This window comes from Cebidichthys violaceus, unplaced genomic scaffold (assembly GCF_023349555.1).
Source record: "Cebidichthys violaceus isolate CVI_PGR_0920_01 unplaced genomic scaffold, fCebVio1.0.p SCAF_7, whole genome shotgun sequence".
Classification (NCBI taxonomy): Eukaryota; Metazoa; Chordata; class Actinopteri; order Perciformes; family Stichaeidae; genus Cebidichthys; species Cebidichthys violaceus.
In genome coordinates, this window is record NW_027176927.1 from 1115259 (window position 1) to 1131461 (window position 16203).

Genomic DNA, 16203 nt, shown 5'->3' on the forward strand with positions numbered 1-16203 from the left:
CTAGATTTATTTGATCAATTTAGTTACAAAATCAGATTATTAATACAAATTATCAATAAAAAAAAATATGTATCTTATAGCCACACAGAAGAACCACAAGTTGCAACATCTAAGTGATGAATTTATCAATCCATCTACTATAATTCAGAAATAAAACATTACTCTGAAATGGGCCATCTGCAGGAGTCCTATATAGTTTGATGCCAATACTTTTTTTTATGTCGACACTGTGGTTTTGCTTTTACTTAAAGTACTTTTTACACCACTGCATTTTGTTACTTACCATCACACAATCGCCAATACCGATATCTGTGCTAAGCTAAATGTTCTTTCAACTTTCTCAAAGCAGACAATACTCAGAATACGTTTATACTGTATCAAGTTTTTTTTTATTATTAAGCTTACTATATATTCATTTAACAAACCGCTTGTTCGTCACATGAAAGTATACTCTTGCACTGGAGAGTATCGACAGGAAGTCTAAAGTCCACTAAATAATGAGAATTTAGGCTTCATATTAACAAAGCAACACGAGGATATGAGGGCAGAATAGACATACAAGTATTCAAACAGAAGTAAAGTGAGCGGATGTAGTCTAACTCAGATCGGATACCTTTTTATCAGGAAAACTGTCTCAGCCAAATGTTGGACCAAAATAAACATAGAAATAAATAGGCACTGGGAGAAGTAGTCACATTAGCATGAGGCAATTAGTCAAGAGAGCTCCTAACTGCTTAAAAAGCCATACAGACAGTTTTGGGGTGTGAGGCTGCATTGAGGAGTAGTTGGATGAAGATCAAAGAAATAGAAAAAGATTAAAAACAGCGAGAATCTTGCAGGTTTCATATCAGCTGAACTTGATTACGAGTCTGATGAGAAGGCTCTGTGTGCGTTGGGGGACTGCTGAGAGGTGAAATCCGGGTCTTCCCTCACTCGCTTCTTGATGTCTGCTTTAACCTGAGATAAGAAAAGAAGAAGATATGATTATCATGGTGGGACGTACAAGCAGAATGTCAGAAGGTGACCGTGTGTGGCTCGCCTAACACGTTCAGATAAGGACGGTATTTTCTGAAAACAATCTAAAATCATAGTTTATTTACTATCTTTAACAAACATCATTTCCCATAAGCCCTAGACCTTCAGGGGACAAACGTGACAGCTTCAACATAACAGTAAAAAGAGATTACAGCTAAAGAATTACTTTAGCATGTGGGTGAGTTGAATGGATACGGACGAAACCAAGTAACAATGATGTCAGTATACTTTTAACAAACCTCCATCTAACACAGTTATCTTAGGCTGCATTAACTAACCATTATAATTATCAATTATTCTGTAGATCGTATGCTTGAAAAATGACTAACGATTAATTGATTGCCAATATTATTATTCAACAAATTGTTTTTTGGTCTGCACTTATCTAATCTACTTTTATGAATCGTTGTCGTCATTTTAAAACAATTTTTCTTAATTTAGACTTATTTCTACCCTCTTGTGTTCTTTAGATACATCTAGCAGTGTAACCATGCATCTCTGTGATAAAGATGGTAAGAAAATGTGACGCTGACCAGTACATATCACGGCCAACGCTACGAAAACGAGAGGACCAGACAGCGGTCATCGTTACCCTGGTTTGTTCTAATGACTTGGTTACCTGTTCTGCATACGCTTCCTTCAGCTCCTGGGTCTCCAGGTCGTCTTGTAATCGCTCAGCAGAAGTGATGGGCTTCACCCCCGCTGTCCTGGCTGCTTGACTCACCGCATCAGAGAGGGAGAGGAGGCTTCCACCACCCAGTCCTGTCTGAAAACACACACACACACACACACACACACACACACACACACACACACACACACACACACACACACACACACACACACACACACACACACACACACACACACACACACGGACACACGGACACACACACACACACACACACACACACACACACGGACACACGGACACCTTGAAGAAGGTAACGACAAGCAGCATTCATTTGTAATAAGTGAAGTTACGACTGATCTGATTACCTTCCTGCGCTTAGCTGGCATGCCGTGCAGATACGCGTCAGACAGCGGGGGCTGAGCCTTCATCTTCCTCTGGGTCATCATATCACACCTGATGATGGGCACCCATTCCTACAACACATACAGTTCACAGTGAAGATGGGGAATCTCTTAAAGGGTGTTTTCAAGTCAAAACCCTCTTTGTTACTGTTCCTCCATTGCAGCTCAGAGGGAATGTTGTACTAGAAAACACTTTGGAACAATGAAGTGTGGGATCTCAACATCCAGTGTGCCACATTGTTTATCTATCCTTTAAGTACTAGTGAGAAGATCCTAAAAACCAGGCTGAACAAGATCCAGTGTGTCTCCCCAGGAACATTATAATCCACTTGACAAGGAAACGTTTGTTCATCAGATTACCCAGAGTAACGAGTAAACACTGTAAATGTGAAGCAGGGCGGTGCTACAAATACACAAGTGTATTCATGAAAACAAAGAAAAGATGAATGTTAAAACACAGTCTACAAACTGTGCGGGCTCTTACAGGTGGAACAGCAGCCGCCCAGGTCTCTGACTCTCGAGCGGACTCCTCACTGCCTCCCTCAGCTCCGGCTGCTGCCATGTCGCCCCCTAACGGAGCGGCTCCTCCCGAGGCCCCGAGGTCTCCGGGCGACACCCGTGCTTCCCGTGACGACGCCCTCGTGTCGCGTGACACCGACATGGCCTCCTCTGCTGTGGTGGCTGCCGCCGGTGAGAGGGTGTCCCCGATCTTTGGAAGTGGAGAACAACGAAATGACGGAACTAAGAAAGGCGGAGCAATGCCTAACCGCTTCAAACCGAGTTGATCCGAGAAGGACATTAAAGACGCACCATGCTTACCGTTGCACTTTGTGCTCGTTCAGGCTCTTGTGTGCCAGTTGCAGAAGACTGCTCCGTCTGAAAGAATGTCATTTAATATTTATTAGCCGTTTCAGACGTGCTTTCCTAAGTAACAGGATATGTAACGGCCATCAGATAAGACGGACTCTTGTATTCTGTTCTGAAGAAAACTGATACAGCTTTCAAACATAAAACACACGAAACGACACTGAAATCTACAGTTCCAGAAACGAAATTTGTGGTAAACACATTTTAAGTTCTCAAGTGTAACCGACAGCCTGAGCCCTGAGAGGCTACATGATGTAGAGGAGTTTTGCAGCTATGATTTCCTCCAACTGCCAACACGTGTCCATCAATATTATGGCAGGAAGCCATAGATACGGAGCTAAAACATCAAATCAATGTTTAAAAGACGACACGCAGCTGGGTCGTTACCTGTGTGTGAACTATGTAGTTCTGGATCTGCTCCTGTGAGATGGGGATGTGCTCCAGAATCACCTGCAGCCTCATCGTCATCATGCTGGTCATCCAGTTGACCAGGCTGGGGCTGATGTCGCTGGACATCCTCCGCTGGAACGACGAGAGAAAATAAAGCTTTTATTTCGTCCGTGGATTGTTCAATTTTTAATGTAGCTTTTGTTTTGTCTGCTTGTTTCTTATGTGACCATTCTAACATCACAAAAACATTTCATGGCCACAGTAGTTATCTGATGCAATCCGTTTGGTTTATGATGTTGCCATCCTGTACTTGAGGCGCGTTGATTTTGAGTCACTCGGTTTAAAAATCTACAATGCCGTGTTATTTCTACTGAGAGAAATAAACTGCTGGACTTCACCTGGTCAATAACGTCGTGACTTTGTTTGGCTTTTACTTTTTTGTTTGCATTTCCTGCCACAAGCACTCAAGGGCGCCATCATCAGGCATCGATGCCTGTTGCAAGTAAACTTCTCTTTCTGCATTTGCACAAAGCTCTAAACTTGATATCCTTTGACCAACATGCCAAAGCCAGTTTCATCTGGAGTCTACCGTCTACTGAACACACATTAGTGAGAGATTGTATACTGACTATGCGGTGGTTGATGACGGCGGTGAGCGCTCTCTGGTCTCCTCTCAGGCAGTGCAGGTTCAGGGCAAGACACTCAAACAAGGCCTGATTGCACATCTGTAACAGCCGAGGGCCAAATGAGTCATCTGGATGAGAAAGATATTCATATGAATTAATTCGAAAAATACACAATACTACAAGTCATACAGAGACAGTGACAATACACATACATTTACTACATATACACACATACAAGTTACTACTTAACAGCAGTATTCCCAATTAAGAATCCAAATATGAAACCTACACTTAAAACACACAGAGGCTAAACAGGAACCAAAATATACACACATAAAACACCAAGACCAACTGATTTAAACGTCCTTAAGTTTACCCGTGCAACGTAGAATATGGGTGGCAATGTGCATCAGCTGCTGTCTGAAGAAGGACATGTTGGTCTGAGTGACGTCAACGCCGTCCAACACTGTGACTGAAGACTCTCTCTGTGAGTTGAATAAAGGTGCCGTCAATACAACCACATACTGCACAGGAGGCATAACATTTCAACAGTTAGGTGAAAACTAAATACTTACCATAGACTGTTTTAAAATGTCAGCTGTAGTGCTGAAATATGTTTTTATAATGAATTACTGTAATTTCATGTTATTTGTCATGTGCACTTTATAGTACCGATGTCTTTTCTTCAATAACCCTCAACTAAATATGAGAAAGCATTAATCCACTGCTCACTTAGTGTCAGTTAAACTAACCTGCAGAGCAGCCGCCCCGCACTAAACTCCTGTATCAGCACACAGTCGCATGAACCTATAAGACCATATAACCCTAACTGATTCAACTGACAAAATGTGAGTGGACTATGAGCAGACCTGCATTTAATCATGTACGGTTTTGTATTTTAGCAGTACTAGAGGAGGCGTGGACATCAAGGACTTACAAAGCTCTCACTGATGTACTCCTCCAGTTCGTTCACAAGACTCTCAGCAGCAGCCTGGGGGATGGAAACAGAGACGAATATAGAGAGAAGAAGACAAAAATCCATCAGTTATTGGTCAGTTACACAAAAGAATAACAAAGACAAATCACCAAACATGTAACCATGAGTAAGTACTTCTAACTACACTTGAGTATTAATAGAGCTGAAATCAACAATAATTTAAGGGAAAAACATTTCTCCAAGAGTGTTACTGACAGTAATGTTCTCGTCGGTGGGCTCTCTGCCGTTGAGGTAGTTCTGGGTGAAGAACTGGGACAGTTGAGGCTGGATGCGGCCAAGGGGCTGGTGCTGGCCATGAAGCAGCATCACCAGGTCTGACATGGTGAACGTCTGGCACACCAACATCAGCAGCTCTCCAAAAAACCCTGGGAATCGCAAATAATGAAACATTTAGACCAATCAGTTTCTGATACGCTCCTTGGCTGAATTACATCAGAATTTGTTAGCCTCGGCTGCTGTATTGACAACATATTATATTCGTATGTTTGTTTGTTACCGGTAGGATCCTCAGGACTGATGAAGATGTTGGTTGCCTGGGACAGCCTCTGCATGAACTGGGCAATGCTCTCTGTGTCGTTCTGGGCCTGACCAAGAGAGCCCATCATGGTGCTCAGGACGCCACGGACGATGCCTGTGAACAGCTCCGGGTTGAGGGCTTCGGCTCCTGCAGGGGCGTTGGGGTTGGCGTTGGGGTTGGGGTTGGGCCCTGCAGCAGGAGTGGTACCAGAGGGAGGTGGGGGTGGAGAGAAGATGGGTTGGGCCTAGAAATGAAATGGAAACATGGAGTAAGGATTTGTTAACGTTGCTTTGCTTTAAATGCAGTGTTTGTTTTTTTATTTTTTTAAATGTGCTACATGCATTACACTGGTAGCTCACTCACTGCCCTCTAGTGGGCCATTAGGAGACATGGTGATGACTAGGGCTGGGTATCTTTTGAAGGGTTTATTTACTAGTGCAAATACAGTGAATCCCCAAAAAAAATTCTGATGCTCTCCTTTCACATGATAATGATACATATCACTTGCAACGACTATTAAGTGCACTAGAGTCAAATATTCAAACACTGACCTGCTGCATGAATTCACTCACTCCCTGGATGAAGGCTGGGACACCAGATGTGGTGACAGTAATTGAAGGGGCCCCTACAGGGCCCCCAGTGGCACCGCCGGCTACCCCCAGGAGAGAACCCAGGAGCTGGCTGAGGTCTGGGGGCATTTCCTGGGACTGCGGCTCTCTGGTGTTGGTCTCAGATTGGCTCGGTGGATCAGTAGTGTTTGCAGTAGGCGGAGGAGTTGGACCCGAGTTGGAGAAAGAAAAGGAGGAGGAGGCGGAGGATGTTTGAGAGGAGGAAGAAAAGGAGGAAGAGGAGGATGTGGATGTGGAGGAGGAGGACGTGACTGTTTGACCAGCTGTTAAAAAACAAACAGATTGAAGTGTTACTGATGGGCAGCAATTCTTGAATAATCTTTCTATACTTAAAGCTTTTATAATTATAGACAGATGGTAATAAAGTCCAAATCTAAATTACTATATCATTAACTTACGCATTTGTCCTGGCAGCAAAAGCTGTCCAACTAATCCACTAATCATCTGGTTCAGAGCAGCAGGGTTGAAGGGCTGTGGAGAAAGATTTCTCAATTTGTCTCAAATGTTGACAATCAGCCTTAAAAAAAAGAAACCAAATCAGATATCATTATCCCACCTGTCCCGGCTGCTGGCCCGGCATGGCAGCTCTCACATTGATGGTGGTTCCCCGAGTGCCGAAGGCCGGAGGGGGCATGTTGGGTGCAAAGGGTGGTCGGGTGAACACAACCCTGGCCTGGGGCTGGGGGCCAGTATGGGGAGGCGGTGGGGGAGCAGTAGGTGTGGTGGTGGGTGTGTTGGGACCCGTGGTGGTAGTTGAGGAGTTGGCTGTGGAGCTGTAGCCAGGAGGGGTGGGCTGGGGTGCGGCCGGGTGGCCAGTGGCGGTAGCGGTGGCAGCACTAGTGGCTACGGCAGCAGCGTACTGGCTTATCTGTTGCATGAGATTCCGCATAAAGTCAGGGGGGAGGGCACCTTAAGGGGGAGAAAAAAAAAAGAAGGCTTCATTTGTGATACGACCAATATACAGTATTCCATGTTTTACACGACTAGACTGTGTTGTTTAAAACGTATTATGCCAAATGTACCTGGTTGTCCAGGCATTTGCTGTCCAGCTGCGCCAGGGTTAGCACCTGAGCCTGCACATGCATACAAAACACACAAATAGTTTCAACTCCTTAATACAATACTTAACTTACTGCCGGTGTTGCTCTCTATTACAGAAGATACAACAGAGCCATCATTCAACAAAAGGGAACCTATGAAATTTGAGCCTGTGAATCAAATCGGTTTAAAGTTTCATTCTTCGGATCACTCGGATTGGGGCCGCAGTGCACGGAGGATGTAGTAGTGTGGTGCGAGCGATCATTTCACTCCAATGCACTGCCGCCCAGCAATGTGACACACAAACAGCTGTGAGGTAGTGGAACACTCAATCAGTGGCGGGTAGGGGACAACACACCGTCCGTGTTCATCTGCATCATAACCACCGGGACTGCCTGGTGGCTGATCCTGATGACACGTGGGCCAGCTTGTCCCGGTCCAGCCTGCTGATTGGACGGGGAAGTCTGTGTGGGGGGGGTCTGTCCCTGACCTGCCTGCTCCGATTGGCTTGCCGGTTGTGTGGGCGGGGCATGTCCCTCAGTGCCGTTAGCCGCAACAGTCACTGTGGCACCCAGGTTCATCTGTCGGTGAAGATAACAAGCCCAGTCAGTCAGATTACATTAAAAGTTCACAGTAATAACTAAAACACGCTCGCCTGCGCTTACTTGCACTGGGATGTGGTGGTGCACGGCTCCGGGCAGAGTGACTGGGGTGGCATAGTGGGAAAAGGGCCGGACCACATGCAGGTGGCGGGGCACAGGGCTCATGAGGTTCAATCGCAGGTCACTGAGGGCCACGAGGGCGTTACCAAGAAGACGGAGACACTCCCACGTCAGGATGAGAGTGCGCTGGTCCTCCTCTCTCTCCTGAGACAGACAAGAAACCATCTTGGGCAACATCTCAAATGACAACTATATAATCTATGTTAAATTCACCAGAGTTAGAGTATTAAAGAAAAAGTTTAACATCTTGGTTTATACGATTAATCGCTTTCTTGCTGAACGTTAGATGAAAAGATTGATACCACTCTTGTGTTTCTGTCCAACGATAAGAAAATGCGACCTACTGTATTATTGTTGTATTCTGCAGTGGTGGCCGTCTCCAGGATGGTGTGAGCTCTCTGAATGAAGGGCTGCAGTCTCTCCTCCACCCTCCGCAGCTCAGACAACATCTCCGCCAACTCAGCAGGGCTGGGGTGACTAAGAGACGAAAGGAGGGCAGAGCTGATTAGAATCAAACAACAACTGTTCAACAAACTGGTCAACACAGAGATAAAGCATCACTATGTATACGGACACAAATATAGAATATTACAGAGAAAGACATACAACTGACATCACAATTTCAACAGTTTCAATCAGAAGAGATGACTCGTGCCGTGGCCCCTATAATCTCCTTTATGTTTGCAAAGTTGAGGAATTAACGACATTGATTCTATGCTAAATCATTTCATGTTCTTTTCAAACGTGCCTGACTTAAAGGTTTGAAATAAAAAATCTAAAGAATGTGGCATAAGTAACAATCGGAGCCAGTGAGAAAGAGAGGAAGTCTCACTTGGGTCCAGGTTGGGGTGTTGGTCCCTCAGATTGTGCTGAAGAGGTGGTTGGAGGAGGGGGAGTTGTTGGTGGTGGGGAGGTGTCCATGGGCTGGGCAGAGGGAGAGGGAGTGGAGGTGGTGGATGAAGATGAGGGAGGAGGGGGAGCAGCAGCAGCAGCAGCAGCAGCAGCAGCAGAAGAAGAAGAAGAAGTGGTCTCTGTTGGAGCAGATGAGTCACTTGGCCGACCCTGAAAAGATGACACAAGACAGCAGGCGAATGTTTTATTATGTGCATTTTTGGTAATCCCTTAAAAAAGGTGGCCAGCGCCACAGGAGATTTATTAGCACCAAATTGATACGAACTGAGAATGATACGAACTGAGAATGATACGAACTGAGAATGATACGAACTGAGAATGATACGAACTGAGAATGATAAGAACTGAGAATGATAAGAACTGAGAATGATAAGAACGATTCTAATCCCCTCCGAATGAGTTTAATACATGTAACGGTCAGCTCACTAATGGATGAAGCTATAAACACTCCCTGACAAGCGTCATGTCACCCATGCTTATCACATCTGTTTGCTGTGTTAGTGAGATAACCAGCCAGCTATAGTTTGTCAGTGCAGTCAGTGAGGCCCGCCGTGTGTCTTGCTCAAAGCACACTGCGCGCAGGTCGCTTATGCCCGACTTCCACCAACATACTGGCTGCGCAACGATGGGAATTAACTCTCTGGATTACTGCTACACGCCAGTCAAAAAACGGCTACAGAGCAGAATCACTACCTGCATCCGGGAGGAGCGACAGGTAGTGTTCCAGGAGCGAGTTGTCAGGACACGGGTGGCTCATTCTCTCTCTGTTCTTTTCTGAAGATATTTATATATGTTTTTTGTGCTTCGTCATCCCCTAAAGACTCATTCGGAGCCAGCAAATACCCTGACGGTGAGCTCTCACCTCCATCCTGTGGATGACATCATTGATGTCCCTCAGCAGGTTCTCCGCCAGCACCAGCCTCAGCCTCGGCTCGCTCTGCACTGGTTGGTCCATATCAATGTGCACGTTCACAGACCCATTGCTCTGAAATAGAAAAAAGGGGAAAATCAACAAAACACAGGGCAATGTTAACTGGGATTGTGTGCAATCAGCAGGCATCTTACCCCAGTGCTGGTTGTGACTCTGGCATTCCTGGCATTCTCTCCCATACCAGACACCATCTGCTGCACTGACATCTAAACAAGAAGAATAACAGCACAGGAGTAATGCGCCTTTGGAAACAATGCAAGCATGCGAGACAAATTTTTTGTTTCATGAGATGAAACAAAAAATATTATCTGTTTCATTCAAAAACAAACCAGAGGACATTCTTCTTTTACATATCTTATGATTTGTGTTCAGGAAAGGAATAAGTAGGTCAGCTTTTCAAGTTGCTGTTTATCCCACTGGACCGCCTACTCAGTTATGTCAGAAACTATTGCGAGATCTCTGAGTTAGCTGTTTTGTAATATGCTGGTATTTGAAAAATAAATGATGAAAATACACCATTAGGATTAGAATAAAAGCTAAAGAATAGTCAATCTATCTAGCAATGCACTTCTATATTATTGTCAGACTCCCACTGGGTGGAGAGTTAAACTTTTTTTTTGTTTTTCACAATTTCCTTCTTCCTTGTCAAAACCTGGCACCTACATCACCCACAATGCAACTCAATCGTCAACAGTGTCATCATGACTGGTCTGGTGAGTTCACTTCCTTCCATCTCCTCTGGAACCACAACAGACGTTATATAACTTTTTTTCACACATGCAACGGCACTACCTGCGACGTAGGGCTGGGTGGAAAGGCCTAAAATATATGTCTTGGTATAATTTTGAAGCGCGGGGGGAAACGATATATATCACGGTATATTTGTTTTTTCTAAAAATGTCAACAGAAATGCTTCTGAAGATGTAGAGAACTGGCTAAGCAACGGCATTGCATAATTTTAAACAACCCAAAATCAATTTAAACAGTCAAAAATTTGAAAATAATTTTTACATTTTAATTCTCATCTATAGTGGTTATTTGCAGAAACCACGCAATTGATATAAATAGAAAATAACTTTAATAAAACACAACCTTAACTTTAGCCGTTTAGCTCTTTGCAATCAGAAGATGAGCCGGTCAATGCGATTACTCTGAACCACATGAATAGGAACGAATTACAATGTAACAGTCGGATTATGTGAACTGTTTACTTGTATCTGCTGGGGGTCCATGATGTTGACAGGGAGGTTGAAGGTGCCAAGCATTACGTAGCTGTTAGCGTTGCGGTCATGTGGAGGCACTTGTGATGTTCCCTGGGAGGACGAGGAGGGTCCACTATCAGCTGAAGTGCCCCCTGACCCTGAGCCAGGCTGGGAGGGTGGAGGGGGCGCCCGCTCCACAAGATGTATCACCTTGCCATCCACATCTGGGACGACAACAACGACGGAGAACTACGGTCACATACGTACACATGTGATGACATCACACTTTTGTTTTGAGGAACAAAAGAAATTCTAGCTGTATTATACATTGCTGAACACCTTCAGTTGAGCAATTACTTTTTGCCAGAAATACTATATAAATACTAATGGACACAAGTGAGCTCAAAGCACCAATTAGTTTGAAATTCATTCTTGGAGCTCAAGTTGGTACTTGAGAGGAGAGCAATCACAGCCATTACCTTCTCCCACAACAGCGATTCACTGCAACAGTAAAATAACACAAAATTAACAAAAAAATCCTACAATATAAGCAACTCTCAAAGTCAATTCCTACTTACTTACTCGATGTGTGCGGCCCAAATGAGAATCAATGTGCACATAATAATATATGGATAAGAAAAACAAAACCTGCACAAGTATTATACCCAACAAAACAAAACTGGAAGGATCTCAAAAACAAATCTTGATAAAAAATCGAGTTCCACATTGCTTTAATTAACCCATTGATTACTTACTGTAGTCTGCCAGAGTCCTTTCATCCTGTAAGACTCTGCCCTGATAGATCAGCCTCTGTTTGTCCACTGGGATACCCACTGAAGGGGCAATGTGCTCCTTGAACTCTTTCACTGTCAACTACAAGTAAGATGCAACAGACATGAGTCGGACTACCACAAAGGCTGAATGAAAATGAGAATTCACTCTAGAGTTTATGGAAGAAATTGAATAATTTACCTGAGCACCAACTGTGTAGGTTCTACTTTGGGAGTCTAGTGTTTTCACTGTCACCTCTATGTCTGCAGTTTGTTCCTCCATGGTGTTCCTGTATCAAAAAATAAGATGTTCCAGTAAGCCCGACTGATACTAAATTCTCAATAATATAAAATGCCAATATCAATATTTTATTAGGATCCCTTGAATCTGTTTTTAAAGAATCGTGAACAAGACTAAGCGGGACATTTTATATCTGAAAAATGAACTTGTAACTTGAGGACAGACTATGAATAGGAGGCAATGTTTCTAAAATGACCTCAAACATATCTTTGGCATATATTTACTGGTAGACTTCTTGGTACTTATCAGCTGCCATATACACCGATACGATACATCGGTAGTTAGCTAATCTTGGTCGATATATAGGCTAAACTAACTAATTACTCTGATGCAAGGGTACAACTGACAGTAATTTCCATTCTCAGTCTTTCCTTTTTTCATTACCTGACTAATCAGCTCCAAACCTGCAAATATTCCCTTTACAAAATATGTAGAGAAGAGAAGCAGCAGATACAAAAATTTGAGACTAGGGAATGTTTTGGATGCATTTTTGATTAATAGATTAATTAAACGTGAAAACACTACCTGTTTACCAACATTTTTGACAATTTATTTTCTGTTGATGGATGGACCATTCAATTGTCAAAATGTTTCAGCATTATTCCAATCAATGAATGTGTCTTGAACTCAGCACTGCTGCACCACGAGCTAGTTAATGCTCAGAATTAATCCACTACTTGATTAGTTGAGCAACAGAAAAATATTCATCAACATTATTGTTTAGCCAGCTACTGAAGTGTGAGGATTTGCCTCTCATACGTTTCTTATATCATTGTAAATTAAATGATTTGGGGGGTCTTTCGACTACACTTTGACAAAACAAGTAGTTTGAAGACAACACTTTGGGCTCTTGAAACATGTCTGGCCTTAACTAAGTTACTCGATTAATAGAGGAAGTAATTGAGAGATTGAGCAACAATAAAAACAAATGTTGCTTTAATCCCTAAGACACTCTACCGTTATCTACGAATAAACTGCACCCTTTAAAACTTCGGAATCACAAATAACATACAATCAAATACACACACACACACACACACACACACAATCACACACAATAGACTCGATATTTAAAATGTCGCTTCCTTACTATAATTAATAACAAATAACATTCACCTATAGCAGCGGCTGAAAGATCATGTAAATCCTGTCCCCTGCCATGTGTAAATTTAGCTAATTAATCAAAATCAGAGGTAATTCACAATAAATAAGTAGAGGCTGAGCAGCTAACGTTAGCTAAGCTCACTTGCTAGATAACTTTAGTATCATAATGTTACAGCAGCTAACTACCAGCTCTGAGGTTTGACGCCAGATACGTTAAGTTAGCGTAGGTTAGCTGTATCCTGCTAGGCCAGTCGACGCACGGGTATTAGCACTAATTCATCCACTAACAGTTAATTACGGAAACCGTTAGCCAGCTACCATTAGTTAGCATCGGCTTGCTAGCAGGATTTAGCTTAGCCTAAATTAGAAACGTTAGCAACAAAGCTAACTTTGACCAGCTAACTAAGGCTAAGCTAATGCTACATAAACTAAACGTTACAATACGCATATGTCGAGACGATAAGACATTATTTGTCACACGTTTGTATTTGTGTGTGTAAAAATGGTGTGTTGTTCAGCGGTTACCTTGAAAGTCACACTATCTTTTCAACTTATCCAGTGTATGAAGCTGTTTCTTATCATCAAATAACATGCAAATGACTTCCTAGTGCAAGCTCGAGTACTTGCTAGAAGCTATCGGGCTGAACGGATGTGACGTAGGCTCGACACCGGATGCGTCGCACAGAGCAAAAGAGAAAAATGGCGAATCTAGTGGAGGCGACAACAAATCAGCAGTTTGAAAATTTCTTAGCCAAAGCTGGGAAATGCCTGACTGTGGTGCATTTCCAGGCAGCATGGGCTCCTCAATGTGGCCAAATGAACGACGTGATGGCCGAACTGGCCAAGGAACACGCGCACACCACGTTTGTCAAGCTCGAGGCGGAAGCGGTGCCAGAGGTGTCGGAGAAGTATGAAATCAACTCTGTCCCCACTTTCCTTTTCTTCAAGGCAGGGGAGAAGGTGGACCGCATGGATGGAGCGCATGCTCCGGAGCTGACCAAGAAGGTGGAGCGCTTGGCAGTCGCCGGGGGTCCGGTTGGAGCCGCGGAGAGTAGCGCCACTGACATCAACCAGCGGCTGAAGAAGCTGATCAACGCGGCGCCTTGCATGCTCTTCATGAAGGGGTCCTCGCAGGAGCCCCGCTGCGGCTTCAGCCGGCAGATAGTGGCCCTGCTGAAAGAGCACAGCATCCAGTTCAGCAGTTTCGACATCCTGTCCGACGAGGAGGTCAGACAGGAGCTGAAGACCTACTCCAACTGGCCTACCTACCCTCAGCTGTATGCGAATGGGGAGCTGGTGGGAGGCCTGGACATAGTGAAGGAGCTGGCTGAGTCTGGGGAGCTGGAGAACACCTGCCCGAAGGCCGTGACCTTGGAGCACCGGCTGAAGACCATCATCAACCAGAGCCCGGTCATGGTGTTCATGAAAGGAAACAAGGAGGCTGCAAAATGTGGCTTCAGCAGGCAGACACTGGAGATTTTGAACAGCACCGGGGTCGATTATGACACCTTTGATATTCTGCAGGATGAAGAAGTGCGTCAGGGCCTCAAGACCTATTCTAACTGGCCAACCTACCCCCAGCTCTATGTGAAGGGAGACCTGATCGGGGGTTTGGACATTCTCAAGGAGCTGAAGGAGAGTGGAGACCTGGTGTCAGTGCTGAAGGGGGAGTCGTAGGTGGATAGTTGGATTCACTGATGGAGCCACTGCACATGCCCAGATCGGCCCTGTGTCACTGATGTAACATTATACACACGGCGAGGAAGTGAATAAAAGAATTTATGGAGATAAATATTAGATTTAATAATCAATAGAGGAATCATTTGGATAAGTTCACATTCTGCTTTAATTCAAAACATTAAACTGCGTTTATTTGACTTTTGGTTTTGAAGTTTTTTGCACAGTAATTCTTAAATACATCTTAAGAAATGTTTAAAGTGAAAGGTAAGCAATCCCTGTGCTTGGCCTGAGTTTCTAAGTCCCTGTCTGAACAGCTGACTTGAGTTCATATTATCTGTTGTCTTTATTTGTTGGGGTTACATTTGTCCTTCCAGTATTCACAGTCTCAGACCGAACATGTTTATGTTTGATGAAGCATTATTTGCCCAGCCTCCTGACTTTTCATGCCATCCTGTCCCCACGTTCTTCACCTGAAAGACAGAAAAACTGTGTTTAACTTTATCCAATAATCTAAGTAATCTAACTAAGACTAATAAGTCTAAGTGCCACTTATTGATGGAGATACATTGTCAATAACATTGTGATTAAACAATAAAAACACTTAAGATTTGGTGTTTTTGGTGCTATACTTCCAAAGCTCATGTGTGAAAAATCATTTTGTAGAATCCACGGGAAACCAAACAAATCCCATAATCAAAAAAACAGGAATACAACAAGGCCTTTAACCTAACATGTAAGAGGAAAGATTGTTTCTGTGACCACACATTCAGCACGTCCACAATTCAACGTGGTTTTCAACAACAGGGATCAAATACAGTGAGCAGCCTCGCCAACTACATCCTCAAATATAACAAGCTTCATTCACAAAGAGTAATTCTCTGCACATCGTATTGTAGTGTGAATGTCAGCAGGGAAACAGGGTTTTCTGCTCAACTCATTTTAGTAGTAAATGTACATTTTAGTCTGCAGGACCAAGAAGTAGACCTATACGTATATGGCGGAACAGATTGCAACAAAACATAATCTAAATATGATTTTACATTGCATCATATGCACAATCTTTATAAGATAACCTATTCCCATGACATGTGAAAATCAGTGGGTTTTAGGACGTTCCTACAGGTTTAATGTGGGCAGACGAGCTTGTCGTGTGACACCACCTTGTGGCAGTATGTGTTGGAACACTTTTATAACCTGATCTCAGCCTATAAATTCAACCTCATGATAACGTGTTAACTAAAACAAAATGAATCAAATATTTTGATAATTATGTAAGTAGATTTTAAGCAAAAATATACTCATTTCAGGTTGTCCTATGTGAATAAATGCTGGTTTTCGTGGTGTTATATAATGCTATACTAAATATCTTTAATATGTTGACATAACTAGCTACTTGAGTATGTCAGCATTGCGACTGCGTGAAATTGTTATGAGTCATTTTTTTTTT

The 16203-nt window shown here is 43.4% G+C and overlaps 2 protein-coding genes across 4 annotated transcripts; one reads left to right on the forward strand and one right to left on the reverse strand.

Annotated features, from left to right (window-relative positions):
* Positions 1 to 362: 362 nt before the first annotated feature.
* LOC137890847 (large proline-rich protein BAG6-like) lies at positions 363 to 13711 on the reverse strand. 3 transcript variants are annotated; one of them, XM_068735121.1, is made up of 25 exons: positions 13602 to 13711; positions 11874 to 11961; positions 11657 to 11774; positions 10911 to 11125; positions 9834 to 9905; positions 9631 to 9753; positions 8689 to 8918; positions 8201 to 8333; positions 7800 to 8000; positions 7625 to 7715; positions 7119 to 7169; positions 6653 to 7005; positions 6495 to 6567; positions 6019 to 6359; positions 5447 to 5711; positions 5146 to 5315; positions 4891 to 4944; positions 4330 to 4438; positions 3957 to 4081; positions 3325 to 3459; positions 2881 to 2946; positions 2555 to 2779; positions 2035 to 2142; positions 1655 to 1801; positions 363 to 957 (listed from the first exon to the last, which is right to left on the reverse strand). In XM_068735121.1, exons 2-25 carry the CDS (start codon positions 11952 to 11954, stop codon positions 862 to 864), a joined length of 3582 nt encoding a protein of 1193 aa, XP_068591222.1. In that variant the 5' UTR covers positions 11955 to 11961; positions 13602 to 13711; the 3' UTR covers positions 363 to 861. The 3 variants fall into 3 exon arrangements, with proteins under 3 accessions (XP_068591222.1, XP_068591221.1, XP_068591220.1); XM_068735120.1 differs by having other exon boundaries at positions 2890 to 2946; positions 7493 to 7715; XM_068735119.1 differs by having other exon boundaries at positions 7493 to 7715.
* A 10-nt stretch (positions 13712 to 13721) lies between these two features.
* Positions 13722 to 15368, forward strand: glrx3 (glutaredoxin 3). Its single transcript, XM_068735122.1, has one exon. The coding sequence runs from the start codon at positions 13749 to 13751 to the stop codon at positions 14751 to 14753; it is 1005 nt and encodes a 334-aa protein (XP_068591223.1). The 5' UTR covers positions 13722 to 13748; the 3' UTR covers positions 14754 to 15368.
* The last annotated feature ends 835 nt before the right edge of the window (positions 15369 to 16203 follow it).

Excerpts from the sequence above, each read along its gene's own strand:
- LOC137890847 (XM_068735119.1), bottom strand. The coding sequence starts at position 11,954 with ATGGAGGAACAAACTGCAGACATAGAGGTGACAGTGAAAACACTAGAC. Across the intron at positions 9,906-10,910 it reads TGGACCCCCAGCAGATACAA|ATGTCAGTGCAGCAGATGGT; the intron begins GTAAACAGTTCA and ends CTTCTTGTTTAG. Across the intron at positions 7,006-7,118 it reads GCAAATGCCTGGACAACCAG|GTGCCCTCCCCCCTGACTTT; the intron begins GTACATTTGGCA and ends CTCCCCCTTAAG.
- glrx3 (XM_068735122.1), top strand. The coding sequence starts at position 13,749 with ATGCGTCGCACAGAGCAAAAGAGAAAAATGGCGAATCTAGTGGAGGCG.